Source organism: Rhizophagus irregularis, chromosome 19 (genome assembly GCF_026210795.1).
Source record: "Rhizophagus irregularis chromosome 19, complete sequence".
In the NCBI taxonomy this organism is placed as follows: domain Eukaryota; kingdom Fungi; phylum Glomeromycota; class Glomeromycetes; order Glomerales; family Glomeraceae; genus Rhizophagus; species Rhizophagus irregularis.
Window position 1 is genome coordinate 608,920 of NC_089447.1, and position 23,524 is coordinate 632,443.

A 23,524-nucleotide genomic window follows, 5' to 3' on the forward strand; every position below is an offset into this window, starting at 1 on the left:
AAAATATTTATTAAAAAACATTATACGAGTTATTAAAAAAACATATACGAATTTAATTATCAAAAAAAAATTATATGAATTTACTTATTAAAATATATTATATTACATGAATTTGATTTATTAAAAAAATTATATATATTATTTATTATAGAATCGTCCAAATTGATTCGTGTGAACTAAAATTTTATTGAATAATTATTATATTTGAATATGAATATAAATTATAATATACGTTTTTATAAAATTTTAAAAAAGTTTATTACAGCATGGTTTAGAAACCGAAAAATTTTTTTAAAAAAAAATTGTTAAATGTTTTTATAAATTAAAAGATGAATTTAATAATGGCGAAATTAATAAATGAATAAATTTTATAAATTATATAAATCGCAAATAGCAATAAAAATCTAAATTTAATTAAATTATCAAATAATATGAAGGAAAATTAAAATCGAACATCTCTATTAATAAAATTAATCAATTCTTAATTTATTCTTCTCTTTCTCTTTGGTTGCTTTGACGGTGTTTGCATAGTCTTCTTATTTACTGATGATGTTGTAGGTGGTGTTTTAAATCCACCGTCATCACCAGCATTGACAGTATTAAGTTCCTGAACTAATGAGTTAAGCAAACCCTGTAATTTTATAAATAATAATCAGAAATTTTCAATGTTATTCTGGTATAAAGAGATAAAAACTCACTCGAATATACCATGCCACTCTTAATGCGCATTTCAGAGATTTGTAAGTTGAAAACGTAAGTGGAAGATTGAACGTTTTTAAATGATGGAAGAAATATATTTCACGTTTTTCTATAAGGTAGATGCGAACCTCTGTCATATATGCCTAATCAAATATAAGTGAAGCATATAAGTACGACATCTCTTAAATATATTCGAGTATGAATAATTTTTGCACCTGTATCTCAACAATATATAGTTCCATCCCATTCTTTCCAGAGTAAAGGAACTTCATTTCTAAATCATCAAGCATGTCTTTCATAATTCTCGGGAGGTTGAATTCATCCGAGGCGAGCTTGGTTAGATCGTAAGAATATGGTCCACCGCAAACCAGCGCACAAGCAATCTCGTATTGCTCACAATTACATAATATATCTACTTGATAACCTCGCTCTACTTGTTCAGCAAGTATATCCTTATCATTGTTTCGACGACGTAGAGTTGCAAGGACAGAAACCTCACCCCTTAACGAAATTTGGATTAGAAAAGTTCATATATTGTGCATGCATGTATAATAACGCAACTTACCACGGGACACGAAATTTTCCATCTAATTTCAAAGCTCCTTGTATCAATGGAATAATATAATCACCTGTCCATTCACGTTCATGGCAGTCATTTCGAGGGGACTCAAATGCGTCCAGGCTATAATGATAAAATAAAAAAAGCTGATTATATAACATAATAAAAATTGGCATATTGCACGATATATAATGAGTTCAACAACGTACAATTGTCCCGTTACTCGTTCTACCCAACGCTTTATTTTATCCCAATCATTTTTTGCGTAAGAGAATCCATCATTATATGTAGGTGCAGCCACATTTCTAAGCTCGTGCCATTTTTCACGAGCTTGTGAAAGATCCATCTAAGTAAGATAAAGGAAAAAAAGTTATCAAGAGACCAAATTACTCAACTTTTCTAACCACAAATCCTTACGTCTTGGCTAAATAAATGAGCAACAAGCGGCTCAATTTCATAATGATAGGTATTTTTGACCACGCCAGGTCTTCTTTTAACTAACTCGGTCCACTGCCCATTATTAAATTGCCCTTTTATTTTTAAAGAGGGCGAAAGATCTATAATAAAACTGTGGGCAGGCTAAAAAAATATAAGCAAAAAATGAGTAGTAGTCAAAGATATCATTAACCAATTACTACGACTTACTCATAAAGCGAAGTTGATTCTTTTTCGCAATATTTCTTCAAAAGACGTAATAAGAAAGATGAATCTGAGTAAGATTCATTTGATGATTCGTTTGATGACACATAACTAGTTGAATATGGACTAGATTCGTTCGATGACACAGCTCTTTCTATATCTTCATCGTATTCATCGTCATCCTCTTGCTCTTTAATTGAGAATTATTGAGAATTATTTATAAGTACCTACGTAAATGTTTCGCGATCAATCACAAATTTAACTAACTTACTCTTCAATTGTCGTTTTCGCGCCTTCTTACTTACGACTGAGTTCAATTCTCTATGAATTTCTGTATTCGTCTGATAGACATCAATTTCTGTCAGAAATACACATAATGATTAACTGCGAACTTTTTGAAGGCTTATGGTTAAAACATACCGCTCTTTTCTCTATTAGCCATATATTCCAATCCGAATCACACTATTTCATGAAAAAACTAGACGTTAAAATTATTTTCCAATACACTTTAAGCAAAAACATTTAAACGCGTACATTAGAAGTTTTTTTGACGTTTTCTAGTTTTGATACTTTACGCGGGTCTTCACATAAGCCGATAGCTTGCTCAAGAAATTTTCCATAATTTTCGATCGCACGGGTTTTACGTGTTGGTTGAATAAAACGAAAGAATTCTATTGGTGTAGGATTGTTGCATGAGAACATCCAATCAATGCTTCGTTGTTTTTTTGTTACGTTTGACGGCATCTCGGTATAAAATGGAAATTCTAACAAAAACAGTGTAAGGTGTTAAGTGCATTGTTTGATAATAAGCCAGACAATAGCCACTGAAGTGTGTTGTTGTTTGCACAAAGCCGGCCACCACTGGGATGTCTAAAGCCGTTCTCGACCACGTGATGTCCACGCTTGATTGATCACTATAAATATATTATAGTATTCCCACTTATTTTATACTCTCATCCACTCATTCATCTATTTTAAGGACGTGAACGAACATGGCTTTTGACAACCCCATTATTTCCTGTAAAAAAAGTCGATCCGTTTTCATATTCCGTCTTTTTCCGCAAAAGGCTCATTTTCCGGACCTTATGTCACGGAATTTTCGAATCATCGTGAATGGATCCGTGAAAGGCACATTTTTACGGAGTTTTACAGAAATAACGGCCGTTTTCATATTCCGTCTTTTTCCGTAAAAGACTCATTTTCCGGACCTTATGTCACGGAATTTTCGAATCATCGTGAATGGATCCGTGAAAGGCTCATTTTTACGGAGTTTTACAGAAATAACGGCCGTTTTCATATTCCGTCTTTTTCCGTAAAAGGCTCATTTTCCGGACCTTATGTCACGGAATTTTCGAATCATCGTGAATGGATCCGTGAAAGGCTCATTTTTACGGAGTTTTACAGAAATAACGGCCGTTTTTCATATTCCGTCTTTTTCCGTAAAAGGCTCATTTTCCGGACCTTATGTCACGGAATTTTCGAATCATCGTGAATGGATCCGTGAAAGGCTCATTTTTACGGAGTTTTACAGAAATAACGGATAAAATTTTTTATAGGGTGTTGGCTTCCGATAGTAACACGGTCTACCGCTGACGCTTTGCGTTCACAACATACTACACTCAATAATTCTGTAAGCCGGCCACCCACTGGACGATGACTTGCGGCTTCCGATAGAACACAGCCTACCGCTGACGCGTCCTTCTTTCTTACAAAACTATTGATAAAATTTAAAAGGGCTTACCTCGATCAAAGAAGCTTAGATTATAACGTTTACACTTTACAGTTACGAAAGAAGAAGTGTATCAAACTGTTTGCAAAAAAAAAAAATCACATTTCATGGGAAAATTTGATGATGTGATTCGCGTTTTTATTTATGGACGGCATAAGCTTTTCTTATCCAAAGTCCGAACACAAAAATAGACTAATAAGAATATAGACTAATTGTTATTGATCAAAAAAAATAAGAACGTAACCCTAATGTGGTAAGATATTCAGGTCTAAAGCCATCTGAGTTTGATCCCCAAGCACATGATATGATAGTTTAAGGTCTTTCCGGACCGCAGTGAATAAAATTACACTAAAAAATTATACACTTAAATATAATACTGCGCCCACAATTAATAAATTCACTAGGTATGTCACAAACTACACCGTAATCAGAGATCAGTTGATAAAATTCTATTACGTAAGATTTTTATCCAAAATAAAATGTTTATTTGTAAGTTTCATTCTACGCAAATGAAAAAAAAATTTTTTTTTTATTGGTTTGATCAACCTATTATTGTGTTGGTTTTAATGATAAATTGATACTTTACATTGACAGGCCACTCCTCTATATGGTTGTGTATTCCTAAAAAATTTATGCGATTTCATATATTTTAATTACATACTTATACGAGTTAATTTTACAATAATAATCTACTATTACAAAAAATAATTATGTAAGTTTCTACTGCGGCACTAACATGTTTTTGATTTGTAGTGATCCATTATTTATTTGTTCTATTGAAACTAAATGTCGGATGCTATTAAATAAATATTAAGGAAAATGACTTTAATAACTTTTTTTTGTAAATAATATAAAATTTTAAAATACAAGTCCTTATTTCAGAAATCAGAATTATATAAATTGTTGAATACGATATTTAAAATTACTTTGCATAATTAAGGCGTTATTCTATTAATCAGCAGAAAATTACCGGAATTCCAAGGCGTCATGCTGCTAATTAGTAGAAATCGCTATCATTCTTATGTAACATCTTTATTTATTATGATACTTCGCTCCGGACTTACAACGGTTCCCGTTTCCTAGTTTCAATTTACATTTTATGTTACACACAATTAATCATCATTATGATTTAAATCAGAAAAAGAAATTTAATCTGACGATCGTTTACTATAAATTAATAAAATTCTCGGAAAACAATATTATTTTTTTATATTAGTTTGATCTAATACCGTTATAACAATTGAAAATGTTTAAAAAAGTTAATTCGCAAAACTTGAGTCAATTATAGTTGAAATGAATACCTTTAATATTTTCTAATATAATTTTTTACGCCTATTTTTCTTTTTCGAAGCTACATACGTAATTGTCATCAAACTATATATATATATATATATACACGATGTATAAAAGGAAGGATGGTTGAAAAACTGTTTGAAAACGGCAAACTAAATGACATAGGTTCTGTGTTGAAGAGGAATTATAAATATTTATAAGGAATTAATCAGGATGTCGGATCAATTAAATAAGACTTAAGCTAAAAAAACTAATAAAATAACGCCCTATCCTAAGTCTCGAATTTTTAGTTTAACATTGAACATATATACAGAAACGAAGGAATTTGTTACTCATCTGGAGATTATTTCATAGCTATATAGTTTACAACTTCGTTCATTTTGTTTATAATCAAAGGAAGTTTGCATTTATACCATGATCGTAATCATGGTCGGGATATAATTTTGTCAAGCAAATTGCATCCGTTAGGAGGCGTTGGTTATATAATCAATTTTGAGTGTGTTTTTTTTGTATATAAAATATTATGCATTAAATCGATCTTTGGTTATATATTTATTTTTGAAAAAATGTAGAGTACAATTCAATAAGTTCATAAATAGTAGCAGGTAAGTGCTTTCAACCATTTCATTCGTCCAGTTTCTAATTTGCTGGACTTAACAAGATGGTGGTGGGTAAATTCACTTGTTTCCTATTTTATCAACATTAAATAAAAAGAAGGTTAAACGACGGAAATGGACATAAAAAATGGGAATAAGTATTTTATTACCGTATAGCACTGCAAAATACCCGGTATAAATCAATTTACTGAATTTGAAACGTAACATTGAATTAGACCCGGGTGTGTATGTCCATCCTGTCAATCAAATTTAATATATGAAATGGTTAAATATTCTAATTTTAAAAAATATTATATGGGAGTACTTCTAAGGGGGAGGGGTCTTTTAGGCAGTGTTATACGGTATTTTTTTCATTTTCTTTATTCTCATTTTAACAATATCTTTCTTTTTGTCTTTTACCTAGGCTCTTCATAACTAAATAAGTTTTTTCCTTTTAATATTTTTTATTCTTTAAACCTTTCAGATTGGATTCTTTAATGATGGTAATTAATAAGGTTTCATTTTGTTTCCAATTCGCCTTTAATATTCCAGGCAGTGATGTGCATTGGAAGATTCCAATATTCCAATCATTTTCAACGCATGTTAGGTTTTATATATACATATATACATTTCTATGTGCATTGGAAGCTTCCAATAAAAATTTATTGCATTGGAAGGCTTGTAATTGGAGATTCCAATGCACATCACTATTTTTTTTTCACTGAAGCCAATAACAGGTGCATGTTGCAATTGTTGCATGCAGTAGACTGCGCAGCGTACATCATTTAAATTCTGAGCATGTGATTAAGACATATGACTTCATGTGCACAAATTTTTATGAATAATGTGCACTCTGCGCGTATATGGCAAGCCCAAAATCCGCCGCTATTGCAGCAGGTACTGTAACTGTTACTAGATATCTGCCGTTTTCACGGTGGATAACTTCTGAATTTTGCGCCGAGTATCCGCTGAATTTGCAGCAGGTATCAGTTCCTGCTAGATTTGCGACAAGTACCCGACAGGTTACAAATATGGTATTGTATTTTTCTGGTTCAAAGATGGTTTCTTTGATTTACATTTATAGTTTTCTACCGAATTATTGGGAATATTTGGGATCCAAGCCTAGTTGATTTCCTTTCTCGGAAGTGATCTTCATGAATTTTGAAAAGATGGACTATCTTTAATATTTTTATGGTAGTCTCAATATTGCAGAATGCATTTTATAATAAACCTAAAAAATCTATAAAATTTATTTTCATATATTAAATTTGCACAATTCTTGCTTAATTCCAATGTCATTTTTAAGTTTATTTAAAATTATCAGTTAAAAGGTATACAGTATATTCAGTTAAATAAAAGATTGTGAATTAAAATTAATACATAATTTTATAATTAATGTAGGAGATAAGTTTTCGTTATGGTCTTCTGCTTCTTTAATTTGAAATTAATTTCCGTATCCTTTTTGTCTTAAATATTAATAATTATATTTATAAGTAATTGTGGTATAATAACATGATCTTTCGTGACTGACACAATAACCTAGTTATTGGTTATGGTGGATAAAGTATCGTGTCAGAGGTGACCGATATTTTACCTCTCCCCAACCAATAACTATTTATATAATTTAAACTAATTAAATTCTTTATCAGTTATTTAAAAAATTATTTAATAATATATAAAGTCAACCAGGTATTCTATATTTCCAATTTTTCATAATCCACTAGTCCCAAATTTGAATTGTCTTTTAAATGATTAAAAATTTTTAAAATGCGTTAATTTGGTAAAATTTCGGCCAGAAAGTTAAAGCTTCATGTTATACTGTTCACATGAACTTAATTAGTCCTTCATAATCTAAAACTTTTGACTAATAATCTTTCATAAAGTTCCACTCTTAATTTCTGAATATTCTTCCATTTCCTTCTCATCATATTCTGCTTCTAAAAAAAAAAAAAAATTATTTAACGATTTCCTTGTCATATTAGATATACATTAATAATTGAGTGAATTTATTCCTCACCCTGGGTGAGATATTAAGTTTATTTTAAAAGAAATTTCTTTCGTCAAAAATTACGTTATTCCTTTTTTGGAAATAATCGACAAATTGATTGTCATGACGTGAGAAATAAATTTTTAAATCAGATGTTGCATAATTTGCATTATCCCATGTTTACTAATTGGTCGCCAGTGATTTTTTTGATGATATATTCATGCCTGTAATTTTTCTGATGATATTTTCATGCTCTCCCACTCTCTCCCATCACTGGACGTTAGTCTACATAAGATAAAAGAGTTATTTCACGTGTCGCATAAATATCATGATTTTCACGGCTGCGCCGTGAAAATCATGACTCCCCGTGAAATAACTATTACTAATTACATATTTATTTTATTATACTGCAGGTGACTACTTTTCGTTTCTCAAATGTAATTTTTTTTTAATTGTAAAAAAAATCGTTCTTTTTTTTTTGTTAATGATAAAATTTCAATAATAACAAAAAAAAAAATTCTTTTTTTAAAAAAAAATTAAGAAATTGACTTTTTTTTAATTAAAGTATTTTTATTTTTTTTTCGACTAAATCGATAATCCAATTGAAAAAATATTATCACAACTTAGAACTAAACTCTTTTCTTCAATGAAGTCAGTAGTTTTATTATTTTTAGAAATATCGAACGAAAATTGAAAAAGGATTTTACAAAAATATAGATAGTTTTTCCAGAAAATATTTCGCAATCAGAATATTTTGACTTGTTAGCAAGTAATACAGCTTTAAACGGTGAAACAGTAGAACTTTTATTAAAAACATGTGAAGAAATATCTTATTTTTACTGGGGCCTTGGTGACGTCACCTGTACTAAAAAATAAAATTTATAACTTTTATAACTGGAAATTTTATTTTTTAAAATGACATCATCAAATTTAATAACTCCAGCAAATCCAACCCAATCCCTAACCCTAACCCTAACCATAACTAATCTACATGATTTAATTTTACATAGGTGATGTCACCTAGGTTAAATCACATAGGGAGAAAACTAGTCTTATACTTTACTGGGAATGATACTGCGGCGGTTCGTGATTGGCTCAGACAAGAAATGATGTAAAATTGGCGAAAAAGGAAATGATCTTATGGAGAAAGAACGAAGAGATACAGAAACTAAAAAAGAAGAAATTGGTCAAATGTCGGATAAATTTTTATTTTATGACCAATAGGAACGATGATACGATAATTTTTACTTTAAAAAGTTTGGAGCTAGTAAGACGTATTAGCGTCAAAATATAGCACAAATATAAATTAGTTAAATCAGTAATATATTTAAAGAAAGATCAAATGGATAGAAAATGGCTAAAGAGCGTGAATATTAATTTTGGCTTAAATGGAACTAAAATCATATTGTTTCTAGCAGATATAAAATTATCAGTGATTTGAGAGTGGTACCGTTAGGCTGCTTATAAAAAATTTCATGGTGAAGAAAAAGATTTGCCGTATTTGGATTTAATAGAAAACTTAGTCATTATAAACTTTTCTTTTTAAAAGTTTTGAATATTAAAAGAAAAAAAGTATTTTACGCATATTTTAAGGATAGCAATATGCTATTACAAGTTCAATAGAAAAAGAAGGTCCAGAATACCTCCAAGGAGGAAAATTTTAATGATTTTATTTTTAAGAAAGAAAATATACAATCCAAACCTATTCAAGTTGATATACCTTCAAACGAAAAAGACGTACTGGAGTCACCGAACATAGTAAGAGAATTCACTATGCTATCTATGGAGGATGAAGTTGTGGATATGATGAACAATTTAGACAAGATAATTTGGACGTAGAAACATTGAAGAACACACGACTCCTGAGAAGGTAGTGGAAGTGATTCAAGAATATAGAAAAGAAAACAGAAAGAAGAAGCGACGACTCAACAGGAAGAAAAGATCTTGTAATGATTTGTAACATAACATTTTTAGTTATATTTTTTACGTCAATAAATAGTATGGCAATTTTATTAAATGATTTGTGATGCAATAAATAACTAATAATAAATTTAAAATAAACCTTGTTTTATCCAGTTACATAATTTATTAATTTATAAATATATTTTAAATAATTTTCTTTATCTTAACTCATTTTAATTATCGTCGTTTTCAAAATGGTGTGGGCAGTTTATTTGTGATTTATATTCGAATACCAATGTTCGTCCGGTTTTTATCCGTTTTTTGTTCAGTATTCGTCCGATATTCGGTTTTTCTTTTTTCATATTCAAATATAACTAATATAACTAACTGCATACACCATTTTGAAAACGGCGATATATGTAAATTTTAAAATTATTTACTTTCTTTTATAAAAATACACAGTATTCATTGTAATTAATAAAAAGAAATTACAAAATAATTTTTTAAATAGTTAGTTTAAGTTATATGTAACAATAAGTAATAATAGAATTATGTAAATATTTATTTGTACATAGGCGGGTTTCTAAAAAAGTAAATTTTCTATGCTGATCATTTAATGAGAATTAAATTTAACGGAAAAAACAGGAAAAAAAAAAAGAATTTGTTAAATAAATCAAAATTTTCATTCAAAATTAACTTTGACGCTTTAAGTAAACTTGCGGAACAGACAAAAATACACATACTGAATGTCTCTTTTAAAATTATATTTATTAAAAATTTTTTTTTACATAACTTTTTAATAAAGTCACGTGATACGGGAATGAAAGCCCAGTGTAAATTAAGAAATTTTCTTTTCTTATATAATTAAAAATTGGATTTTAATCTATTTTTTACATTGAACTTTATTTTAGGAAAATACTTCAAATTTACAATAGAAAATTAATCTATACCGATTAATTCCAGCAAAATTTATTGTGGGCGATGAAGATCACTTCTGAAAGGGAGAAAATAGTTTGGATCCAATAATTCGGTAGATTGCTAAAATGTGAAACCAATAAATAAGTTTGAGCCAGAAAAAAAAACAATACTATATTTGTAACCTGTAAGGTACCAACCGCAAGTTCAGCAGGCACAGTACTTGCCACAAATCTAGCAGCTACCCGCAGTGGTTATCCGCTGCAAATCCGACAGATACCTGCCGCAAATTCAGCAGATATCCGTCGTGAAATAGCAGATACCTGTCGTGAAAGTAACAGGTATCTGCTCTAATAACAGCAGACTTTTGTCAAGGACTTATCATATGCAGCTAATAATAAGTGTATCACCTATTATTAGATCGGATTAAATTAGATGCAGGGATTGAGTAACGTAATGCATTATTATTGCGCGAGTTCTTTGATTAGTATATTAACTTCCTTTAATTTTAAACCGTAAAAAATACTAAAAAGAGTATATACTCAGAAATACATAATTTGAAACATAAAAGTATGTTTACAGGTATACAGGCAAAAGACACACCGAAAATTAAATTATTTGATAAGGTAATAATTTTTTTTAAAAAAGTTATATTATCGAGGTAATTATTATTTTTAATCACGTCATAGATAAGCAATACTAAATTTAGGTTTCTGATTGAAGCTACTATTTACAAAGATCAAAAGAGAATATTCGGCGTAGAGAAATCAAAAGAACGAATGCTCATTGATAACGTCTCACAATAATAAATGACGAAATATTTATATTTGATATATTTAAATGAGAAATGATTTCCAAATGAGTCACCTTTGGTCACCTTTTTATAATAAACTGTACTGTACATGGATGGTTAGCTACATGCAACCTATATTTGATAATAAAATATTAAAGTGTGATGAATTTCGTGTTAATAAATTGGTCAAATTTTTTACCCCTTTATTACCATTGGAGAATCTATTAAGGGAATGCGGTTAATATTATCGTAAGAACCATACTAATCGCTCATTGAAAGAAAATTTTCATTGCACGAAAGTGCATAAAATTATTTGGTTATCTTATTTTAATCATTGGCGTAGGTCAGCTGATTTGGGTGTTTGCAGGAAATTTTAAGTTATGTGACCGCATTTTTATTATTAAAAATAAATGTTACCTTTTCCTTAAAAATATTACTCTTAAACAACAACATTTATAGTATAAAGAAATTCTTTGCATATAAATATTCATTTTACATTGAAAATTCCTCTTAATAATTAAAAAATTCCGGTGTTCATTGATGTGATCTGGTTAACAATTAGACAATAATTGTATGACATTACCCCTTTTCGATGTCAATCACGGTAGAAATATTTTTTAACTTGTACTGTAATTTTGTACGTGTCAATCGCGTTATTGTATCACATAAGATAATATTCAAATATTCTTTAATTTTCGTAATTTTTGTTTATTACAACGATATGATTCTGAAAATAAAATAAATATACTCATGTACAAGGCGTTGTTGATTATAATATTTCCACTTTTAGGCTAATCCAAATATTCGTTACAGGTGCCACGAAAAAAAAACTTACGGAATAAAAGGTATTCATATTTAGCTTAATTACCCAAGAAAAGTGATAAATGAGAACACATTCGGTTTGAATCATACCGATCTGGCCGATTGGTTTTAATAATGGATAAATTCGGCGACAACGAAATATTCGGTATATACTTCGTTATGTTAAAAAATTGAAGAAAATGATTTGTTATCTCAATGAAGCAAACCGACAGTGCTTATAATGATTATTATAATGGTTTATCACTTACATATAAATTTATATTCACAAACCAACTGTCCTCCAGGCAAGGCTTAGAATATTAATCAATACAATCACTGCCGTATAATGATAATTATAGATTAATTATTTAAATAATACCTTATTGTTTATTTACTTCATTATTATTAAAATGTTTGCAGTATAATAATATTAACAATCAGGTATTGTCTCTCTCGTTTTTTTTTCAAGTAGAATAATGATTTTTTAAAACGCTTCGTTACTATATCATCCTTGTAAGAAAACACTTTTCGTCCAAGTTCAAATTATATTTTGTACTTTTTGTACTCTTAAAAATAATTATCAAAGAAAAAAAAAAAGCCCAGTTAAACTTAAACTTATAATTTTTATTTTCATATGATGACTTAATCTGCAGAGTAACAATATATACTTATTAGACCTTATTTGTTTATATGAGAAATGCATACTGCATAAAAACTCTTTGTTTCCAATTGCTGTATTACTTTGATACAGTGATAGTATAAATAAAACAAAGTATTTATAAAAATTTTCTATTTGTAAAAAGAAACATAATACTTAACATAATAATTCCATAAAAAGATATATTTACTTAGAAAGAATAAACCTAAAAGGGCATATATTCGTAACTTTAACTATAAAGGAAAAGTGAACTTTTAATTGTACTTAAAAAATATTACAATCGTGGTTGAACGTCAGTAAAAACATTAACGTTAGATTTCTTAATTTGTTTCGAAGCTAATAAATACTCCTTCAGATTAGATTCTAAATTATTCCGTTGATAATTACTAAAAGTCAAAAATTCTTGTTGTGGTTCATCGCCTTGTTTAAGTTCAATTCCATACATCTTTTTATTCAAAAATTGAACAATTAATGAGTGTGAAATCAAAATACAAGTTATCTTATAAAGATTTTTATCGTCCAGTTTATAATAGAATGTATGATCAGAAGGCAATTCATTATTGCTGATTTCGTTCAAAGATTCACAAGTAATATGGTAAATTTGATAATCGTTCTGCGGATTATAGAAGAAAGCCATTTTAAAGTTGTCATTTGAACGGTTGGACGAGCTGGTCAATTCATTTAATTGTTCAATATTAGTGCAACCTTTGGCGTAAACAACTTCTTGATCGTGTGTTGGATTCATTTTGAAAATTTATTTTAAAGACGATTGATTGTGAATTTTTTGATGAGGAATTAATGCTCATTTTATAGATTTTTTTTATACTATTAAATCATTATTACAATCATTACGATCGATTATTTTGGCTAACTGATAAATGAACAATCAAGAATAATATAATAACGTACAATAATATAAAGGCCAAATTTTTCTAAGTTTATGCTGTCATAGCACCTTTATTATCTTTATTATGCTACTAAAAAAAAATAAAAAGGGAAAGTTTCAAAGAGAAACAAAGATTTTATAAACTTTGTGATTCTGATGCATAATCAGCAAAAATTGCGTTGTATCCAACATTTTTTTTTTTTTCCATAGAAAAAAAGTGAACCAAAACAAATAATATTAGTCTCAGCATCAACGTTTTTATTAGTGACTCAAACCAATTAGTCACCACAGAGTTGTACAAATGATTACCAAAAATGAAACTCCGTTTTGCTCCGGACAATAATTGATTTGTTTTTTTTTGAAAAGAGTATTTAGCTTAAAAAGCTATTCCAAAATTGGTTAAATCTGGCGCTAAACGCCGCAATTGCATAAATATATATTTCTGGATTAGATTATCCATTGTAAGATAGAAAAAAAAATTAGTAATAATTAAATAATAATGATGTTTCGCCTTGAGGTAATTACATCTAAATCTTATTATTTTTTTTAAATAAAAAGTTTTTTCCGTTAAACAAATCATATTATAGGAATAATTTTATATACAATGTAATTAATTTTAACATAAAATGTAATATACTTTCGCTTTGTTGGGAAGTACAAGATTTAGAATTGGGATGAGTTTTATATATTTAAATTCTTAATCATTATATACTGTATATATATATATGTATATATATATATATACTCTGTTAACGAATATACATTTTGTTATTATACTTGCTACATTACGATCTTCACAACAATCTAATAAAAGTTCGTCACAATTACGATAATTATAAATCGAGAGTATTAACAAACGATTATGAATATCGAGCAATGAGGTGACTTATCGAAAATTAACACATTAATCAAACCTTGTACGTTTCCTATCAAACATAAGGAATAACTTTTCACTTGTGAGTTAAGGGGGTACAATATGCAATTGAAATATAACATTATATTAACATTTGACTTTCCATATTATTTGAAAGTTATAGGAGAGTGTATGATTCGAAATCATCAATTGCTGGATACGGTGTTGTCACGGAATCCCTCAATAAAACAATCAATCAAAAAACATCATCAGTACGTTGTGGGCCGATTCATTGAGTAAAACTTCATGACATCGACGATTGATTTTGTTGAAGAAAATTAGAATAAGTAATACAATCTTTGTTGTTGCGGTTGCAAAAATTTCAGTATCAATCGATGCTTACAGTTGAGTACAGACAAAAGACTAAAAAAAAACCAAAACTCACAAAATTTGGAAATTCGAGATATTTATTCTCAAGGTTTGGGAACGATTCAATTATAAGGCCACACAAATTCGATTTTCGGTTCACGTCACTCGGCTTGGTCACTTTCAAATTTTATAGAACGTGACAACAAAAACGTAATATTGCTCGAATTGAAAAATTCGGGGTGTTGTCTAAGTTGGAAAAATAAAAATAAAGATAAAAATATTATTTATAATTCTTTTTTTTTACAATTAATTAATTTTGTCACTTTTTTGCTTACTTGATTTTACAAATTTCTTTTCTTCCTTCCCCTTTTACCTTCATGTAGCATATCAGGCTTATATCGTGCTGAAACTTATCATCGACTAATGTTTTTGATGGACTAAATTTCACTTCGAAACCTACTTCCCACCAATAATATAAATCGATATATCTTAAGAATCTGTCATTTTTGTTTCTTTTTTCAACAGGTAAGCATTCCCAATCCTTCAAAATATTTGATTTGTAACTAATATAGGTGTTAACTACCCTCTTTAAAGTTGAACAATCGTTTTTTACGTATAAAATTTTTTATTAACAAAATATAAACCCAGATCCCGAGCGAGCCAATTTTAAATTTCAAGTGTATTTATGGCCTAAGAATTTTGTTGAGTCAGAAGTTATTGGGCGAAGTTATTGGGCAAAGAGAGAAAAAATAAAATTTCCACTCACAAACTCTCAGCTAGAAAAGATATGAGGGACGAAATAATGTATGATTTATTAACACTAATTATTATTATTTTTCAAAATTTTATAATAAAATAGAAAAAAAAATTCGATACGTGAAGGTTACAAAAAATCTTTTCATATATCTGAAATCGAAACAAAATTTTCACTTCGTGTGTTTAGCATAGTAGTGAGGTATGAATCAGAACTTAGTATCACAATAGGTCTGATTGATCGGATTTTTGATCGAAATTTTTGCAGTCCTTATTTGATCACATGTTTAGATTAGTTAATGAATTTTGCGATATAATTTGTTATGAAATTATTATTTATTAACTTACTTAAATTAGGCCAGTTCACCTGAAAAAATATTTGTATCATTCGATTTTACCTCGCTTCCTGAAAATTCTCATATTTCGCTTATTTAAAAGAGACGATTAGTTCGGATTGTTCTCCATAAATGGCAGGGATCATCAATCACGTGACAATATATTTCAATGCGTCACTATACGCAGCGGATTTTATTAAAAAAATTAATACACTCCCTACAACACCGTGGTATTGAATTGACAAAATTAATTATAAGCTTTCCTCACCCTATACTCAAAAAACTATTTAATTCACTAAAAATTTTTTTGTCCTGCGCATCTTCACGTTCCTCTTAACAATTGCCAAATGCTTATAATTGAGTTTAGATTTAGATTACTCTATAACTTCTGCCGACTAATGTGTTTAGGAAGCTGTCTTGCTGTAACTACAATACTTTATATGGAGTTTCCATCTATTATACACTTAAATTTAATAAAACTTGTTTTTAATACCTTTAAAAACAAAAATCACTCATACGAATATTTCTTCAGCCTTTTAGTATTGAATAAATTGGCCTCGCATTCCTATACCAATACTTGAAAAACCTTTTACCACATGAATAGTGTCTTTTTCGATCATCATCTTTTGTGTTTTTAAACCTGGTTAACATGTTTTTCTTTATGGACCAGTGTTAGCATTAGTAAGCATTAGTGTAAGGATGATAAATAGTTTAATAAATAATTACTAACGTAAAATTGAAAATTGTAAAATTAATAAAATTAATGTTGAATACCTGATAGAACATTAATTTAACTTATTCTTTGCTTCTTCAATTCAGTTATATGAAGCGTTTCTGTGAAGGAAAAGAGCATTTTCGGTATTCAAATGTTAGCCAGTCATCCAAACGTTTTGAAATTATTGAGTAAGAGATATTTTCGCCAATATCTTTTAATTTAGGGGCAACAAGCCTAGTAATATATATATATATATATAGAAAGTGAAAATTCCCTCGAATATGCTGCTTAATTACTCAGGATACACTTAGTGTTATTTTTTTTTAATATTCTTATTATCACTTTCATGCTTTACATCTCTAGTAACTTTAATTTTTTTAAGGTTCAGATAGGTAATTCTAAGTATAATCTTTGTTAAAAAATATATTTTAGCAGCCTAATGTGTTTGCCGCTTCCAGGATTGTAAAATGTTTGTCATTAGATTTTTCATTGAATACAGTCATTTTAATGCTTGATAAATATTTGTTTTTATTAAAGTACGGGGAAAAGTTTCGCTTGGAGGTGATAGCGTAATCATAGGGCTTTCATTGCATATTTATTATGTATTTTGTCCAAAATAGGGCTAGTTACATATGTTGATCATTTTCGTATCCCAGAATCACAAATTCAAAAATTTTTTTTTTTTTATATTATTTTAATCGGCTCAAAAATAGTTATTGATTTCGTAATACATGCGGTTATTACATGATATTATAAATATATTAATTACATATTGTTTCAAAGAAAATTTCTCATTCTGATAAATGAAAAAAAAGGATTAGCAATTTTATTTATTTATTTTATTAATTATTTTACAATTGGATTCCCATGCCAAAAATTCAATCATTATGATATCATTTAACCTAAAACTTTTAACATTATAGAGCGGAGTATTCAATATTACGGGTAGGTGTTTAATGACTGGCTGTCATTGTGCCACGTAGTGGCACATGACAACAATTTAATAAGTTATTCGGCACGAAGTGCCGAATAACTGTTATATTTGGGCAAATCATTTGATTGGTTAATCGGGCCGAGATCAACTGATCAAATTTGATTTCCAATATAACAAGCTATCTTTAGGTAAATGAAATTATTATTGATCAGATAACTAAATTTTATTAGTTTAAAATAAAAGTCCGGGCGGCCGGGTCAGAAAAGGATGAAAACCGAATTTATAACCTAATCACTTTATCATACAACTTTTATTCTATAACTTTCGTATAACATTAAAAATATACTTTTTTGTAATATGACTTTAACACTAAATTTTATCATATTTAATATTAATTATAATTTGTCTTTTACTGAATTAAAGAAATTATAAATTTCCATTTCTTTTTTTCCAACTATAATAAATCACATATTTACAGTACAAGTTTCGCAATTTCTTTAATAATAAATGATTGAATGACTAGGAATATGCGAATATAAAATATATTTAGAGTCAATTATTGAAAAGCATCCAAAAAATATTTGGTACTCTTCCCTCATAAACAATATACAGAAAGATACATTGCCAAGAATCGTACATGATAAAATTTTTGTTCCTAGAAAAGCAATGCATAACCACACATCAGGCTGTTACGCAAATTCTTGGCAAAGCTAAAAAACGTTAAATTTTAACAAACACGTATTTGTTAATAAATTTGTATATAATTTATTATTACCTGAACATATAAAGTTTTAGATTTTGCTTTATTTTTAGATTTAAAGCAATAATATTATTAACCTTATTAGGATTAAAATTTGATGCCAAGCTGCCAAGCTATCAGGATAAGAAAAGATGTATATTTTCAAAAAAATTGTGCATTAAAAACATATACCATATAAAAAAATTGGATACGTTTTTTATAAAGTTTTTATACGATTTTTTCCTTAGAAATAACGTATCATAATAGTCCGTTGAAAGGATACAGAAAAATGCACAATTCTGTATCACTAAATATACTGATTTTATCATGAAATTTATATGATTTGGCCACTGAATTTACTATTTATATTACAGTTTATTATAGTTGTATTTACATATATTTAATTCTACTTTATTAAATTAAATAAAAAATAAAAATAAACAAAATACAAATACGTTATGAAAATTCCTTCCCTTATCAAAACCACCTATTGCAATCAAAATTATCTATAAGTCCAGGTTTATTCAAAGTCAAACAATCTAAAAAAAAAAGAAACATAAGAATATCTAATTTAATTAAAACCAAAACCTTTTCATATAGTATCTGCACCTGTCCAAGTCACCAAGGTCAGAATTTCTACATAGAAGAAAGAGAACTCAAGAATGTCTGACCTACATAAAAGAAAAGAATCATGAAGCGTCTGATGAAAAAGAAACCAAAACAACCTACAAAAGAAAAAAAATCCAGAACTGACCTACAAAAAAAAAGAAGACTATGAAGCAACAAACCTGAAGCAACCTACAAAAAGAAAAGTATCTGAACCCAACTTACAAAAAAAAAGAAAATCTGAACTGACCTAAAAAAAGAAAAAAAAATCCCGAACCATCCTACAAAAAGAAAAGGACTCGCAAACTGATCAAAAAAGAAAAAAGAAACTGAATCTTCTCACAAAAAAAAATCTGTTGGCCTATGAAATAAAAAAAGAATAAGCCAAAAGAAATATTTTTCTTTAAAAAGAGGGGTGACGAAGCTAGGAGTTAAAAAATTTTTTTAAATGGAAGAACATCAGGGTTGGGAAATAAAAAATTTTTTATAAAGAGGAAATAGAAATTTTTTTTTAAAAAAAAAAAGAAAGGGCGGCGAGTGGGGAATAAAAGAATAAAATCAAAAAAAAATTTTTTTTTTAAAGGAGAGCGACGAAAAAAAAATTTTTTTTAATGGGGAAGTACGAAAAAAAAATTTTTTTTAAAGGGAGGTGACGAAGAAAAAAGAAAGAAAAAATAACTAAGAAAAAAAATAACGAAGAGAAAGGAAAGGGTTTATAAAAAAACAAAAAACGTATCATAACAAGACAGGGACGATGATTTTTTGTGATCACAGAATTTCACAGAAAATCACAAAATTTGGTTATAAAAATGTTGATAATTTTCAAGTTTTTGGCCTGATTTAGGATTTGAAATCATTATAATTCCGGCAGACACTAAATTTGACCAGAATTTACGAATAGTAATGTTGGCCAACCTTGCATAATTCTGGCCAAATCACAAAATTTCACAAAATTTATTTTTATCACACACAAAATTTACTTTATACCGCCGCAAAAAATCATCGTCCCTGTAACAAGACAATGAACAATCACGTGATCACGTGTTATAATTGTAAAATTTATCCTCAAAAAATATTAAGTTTAAAAATTCAGTATACATTCCTTTTTCCGTATACATTTCGTATGCATTAGTTTTTTAAAAAAAATGTTCAAAAATGAATTGCTTATTAAATATACGGAATTTGTATACGGAATGTATACAAAACGTATCCTTTCCATATGCAAATTTCTTATAGGTGATTATCTGGTTAAAATATACCCTACTTATTTTGCACATGTCTACTTGTCCCATTTATATATTGGTTTGAAGGGTTTTTTAATAAAAGTTATACAACTGTCTAAGTTCGTACTCATCACATACCCTCACATATCGAATTTTTTGAATAATAATTAATAATTAGTGATCCCTCATATCTTTTTCTAGCTGAGAGTTTGTGAATGAAAATTTTTATTTTTTCTTAAATTTCGTGTAATATTTAAAGAAGTGGTAATAAAAAATTTTAACGAGAGAATTATATACTGTTAATATTTAATTAAACAAATTATACGATATACTTAAAATGAACTATTTGACTCAGGTAAATTAAAATGATAAATAAAATTTTATTTTATGGATCTCAATTCATTTATATTATTTTTAAAGTAATGTTTCAAATGAACAAAGAAACACAACTTACAAGTTATATAAGATCAAAAGTAATAATGCATTGTAAATCGAAGATACTTATAATCCATAAAAATTTGGTTTTTAATATGCTGACTTTAACATTTTCGATGTGCATTTCGTTTAACAACCATTATATCCCATGTAATTCTCAGTAAATAAATAATATTTTACCGCAATTCAAGACCTTTCTCAGAGAAGTGTACTGTCTAAATTCAACATTACTCTTGAATATAATCAAAGCCTAGTGCAGTTATTATTATTACCTTAAATTAGTTAAATATATGAATTGACTTTTTAAAGTACAAAATTAATGATAACGAGATATAAAAAGGATAATGATTTTGAAACAGTAAATTATCAAATAATAATATTCAACAAAAATATATATCATCATTACCTTTGCTTTTTACATAAGTTTACGTTGTAATAATATCATTATTTTTTCAATTAAATAATAATGTTAGCAATCCTCGTAATTTATAATCGTCGTCCCTAGATTATCTGATAAAAGACCAGACAATGACCAGCTCGGCGTTAACAAATAAACTGAAAAAGATCAGTACCGAGTTAACAATACTGTCTGCATCGAAATTTTCTTTAATTCTTATAACTGATAACGAGTCAAAATTAGGAATCAAAATTATAATAACAAATAGACAGCATCTATAAGTTGTTTATTCACATTAACAAGTTGGTTTTATAATCTGTCAACTTTAAATATTATTCATATCATCTTATCAGTTATTATCACATCAATTAGACACAGTATAATAGACATTGATAAGTTAAAAATAAAAGTGTTATTTAATAATAACTATAATATGCAATAAATTATATCTAAAAAATATTACATTGAATCTTTCCAATGAAGTCCACCATTAGAAGTATTAAAAGCATCTTTAACTTGTTTAGCGAATTCATCATCAATCAAAAAATCTAAAGCTGTTAATGCAATTCCTTTTGAAGCAGTTAATGTAGCTTCATGTGCAAATTCAGTTTTAGCTGCATTAGTGAACCCTATCGTATGATTTCCACTTCCCTGAGGTGCTTTTATATCGTATAATGGATGGATACCAGGAACTACATAAGTCACATTTCCCTGATCAGTTGATCCTAGGGATACTTTTTCTTGCTCTACTTTTGGCTTAAATTCTATACCAAACTTCCTAAGATATTCTTCATATCTTTCACCCAAAGGAGAATTTATTTTCATGTCTTAAACGAAAAGAAATATACGATTATTTAAAATATTTATATTATAGCATTTATCAACAAAAAATAAACTAACCAAAAAGTTCTCTTTTCCGAGTAATTTTAGGGTCTTTGGTTCCATTTGCCTCTGTACATCCTGTTGCCGTAGCAGCTGCCTCAAAACATTTTTGAACGCGTGGTTTCAGAGCACGTAGATTTTCAAGAGTTTTTGCACGAATCATGAATCCCGCAGATGTATAATCAGGAATAACTAGTTATAATATAAAATAAAACATTAGTAATCTATTAATAAGCTAAATAGTTTATGTAATAATAAATACGATATTTGAAATACCATTTGGTGCCTTTCCTCCATTAGTTATGACCCCGTGAATTCTAAAAAATGGTTTAGAATTAAAAAAAGATGGAATAATTAAATTTTATAAATTTATAACAAATAATTTACCTATCAGTAGGTAAGATTTGTTGTCTTAATAATCCAATATTATTATAAGCCAAAACCATAGCATCCAATGCATTAATTCCTTCCCATGGTATACCAGCAGCATGCGCGTTTCTTCCAAAATATTCAATATTCCAACTCTCTAAAGCATAATAGTTATAGAAACTTCCTTCATAAGGACTTTGTAAAGATAAAGAAATATATATATATATATATTTAATAATTAATCTCGTTTTCTTAAAGGTAAAACTTTTAAATAATCAATAACTTTACCTAGGATGGACCATTAAAGAAATATCTACATCATCATAAGCACCTGCTTTAATCAAATCAATTTTGCCATCTCCAATTTCTAAAATTGAAAATTGTAAATAAAAATAATAATAAATTTACTAACAAATATTTTGCGTAGTTAAGATATTAACCTTCAGCAGGAGTACCAAATAATTTTACTTTTCCAGGAATTTCATGTTTTTCAAATACGGCTTTTAATGCAATTGCAGCTGCAACCCCACTAATTGCAATCAAATCTAAACATATTATTTAACAAGAATAATTGTTTATAATATAAAATAATTGATTTGTGATTGAGAAATACAACTTACTGTGACCACAAGCATGACCAATTCCTGGAAGAGCATCATACCTATTACAATAAAAAAAATTATGATTTATCTTATAATAAAAAAAAATTTTTTCTAATATTTCACTTACTCAGAATTAAATGAAACAATTCTCCCTTCGCCGCCTTTAGAGGAAAATTCTGCTACAAATGCTGTTTCAACGTTATATGCACTAGGTGTTACCTTAAATCCTTAATTTGGACCGATTAATATTAATATTGTTATAAAATTATTTGGAAAAGAATTTTTTTTTTTCTTCTAAAAATAATTTTTACCTTGATCTTTGAGATAAATCACCAACAAATTATGAGCAAATGTTTCTTCATAAGCTAAATAAAGAATATATTTCTTAGTTATGAGAAAAATTTTTTACGGAATAATATTGAAAAATTATTTAAAGAAAAATTGTATTTTAAAACCAACATAATTCCGGTTTTTCATGAATCTAATTTAATACGACATACAATTTGTTTTTTAAAACCGATTAATGAATAAATAATGTTAGGATATTATAAATGCAAATAATATAGTTATTACGGTACCTGTAAACTGATGGTCCTTAATTCTTCTGATTTATTATCAATAGCTTTAATTACAGTATCTGCATATTCTTTTGCAAGATTAATTTCAGTCATGATTAAAAAATAATTTGGTAAGAAAGTAAGAACAAAAAAAAATTTTTTTTTTGCAATTAAATTAACTTCCTTTTTTATGAGCCGATCATGATGTCATACGCCATAGTATTATCCTAATATAGTAAGATGATTATATTCGGCAAAATTTTGTCCTACCGATTATTCGCTCATCAGGATAATTATA

At 28.1% G+C, this 23,524-nt stretch overlaps 3 protein-coding genes across 3 annotated transcripts; all 3 read right to left on the bottom strand.

Moving 5' to 3' along the window:
• Positions 1–481: 481 nt before the first annotated feature.
• On the bottom strand, positions 482–2,641 carry OCT59_010658 (uncharacterized protein; the record flags this gene model as incomplete). The annotated part of the gene is made up of 10 exons (XM_025311953.1): positions 482–631; positions 699–842; positions 915–1,200; positions 1,265–1,381; positions 1,468–1,604; positions 1,676–1,826; positions 1,904–2,087; positions 2,169–2,238; positions 2,318–2,359; positions 2,432–2,641. The coding sequence occupies 10 exons, from the start codon at positions 2,639–2,641 to the stop codon at positions 482–484; spliced, it is 1,491 nt and encodes a 496-aa protein (XP_025166723.1).
• A 9,875-nt stretch (positions 2,642–12,516) lies between these two features.
• Positions 12,517–13,349, bottom strand: OCT59_010659 (uncharacterized protein). Its single transcript, XM_025321752.2, has one exon. It carries the CDS (start codon positions 13,314–13,316, stop codon positions 12,846–12,848), a length of 471 nt encoding a protein of 156 aa, XP_025168044.1. The 5' UTR covers positions 13,317–13,349; the 3' UTR covers positions 12,517–12,845.
• Positions 13,350–21,069: 7,720 nt separating this feature from the next.
• Positions 21,070–23,340, bottom strand: OCT59_010660 (uncharacterized protein; the record flags this gene model as incomplete). Its single annotated transcript, XM_066136051.1, has 12 exons — positions 21,070–21,508; positions 21,587–21,643; positions 21,717–21,890; positions 21,975–22,015; positions 22,086–22,262; positions 22,356–22,434; positions 22,508–22,612; positions 22,688–22,728; positions 22,797–22,896; positions 22,981–23,034; positions 23,129–23,150; positions 23,248–23,340. The coding sequence occupies 12 exons, from the start codon at positions 23,338–23,340 to the stop codon at positions 21,276–21,278; spliced, it is 1,176 nt and encodes a 391-aa protein (XP_066000725.1). The 3' UTR covers positions 21,070–21,275.
• Between the last annotated feature and the right edge of the window lie 184 nt (positions 23,341–23,524).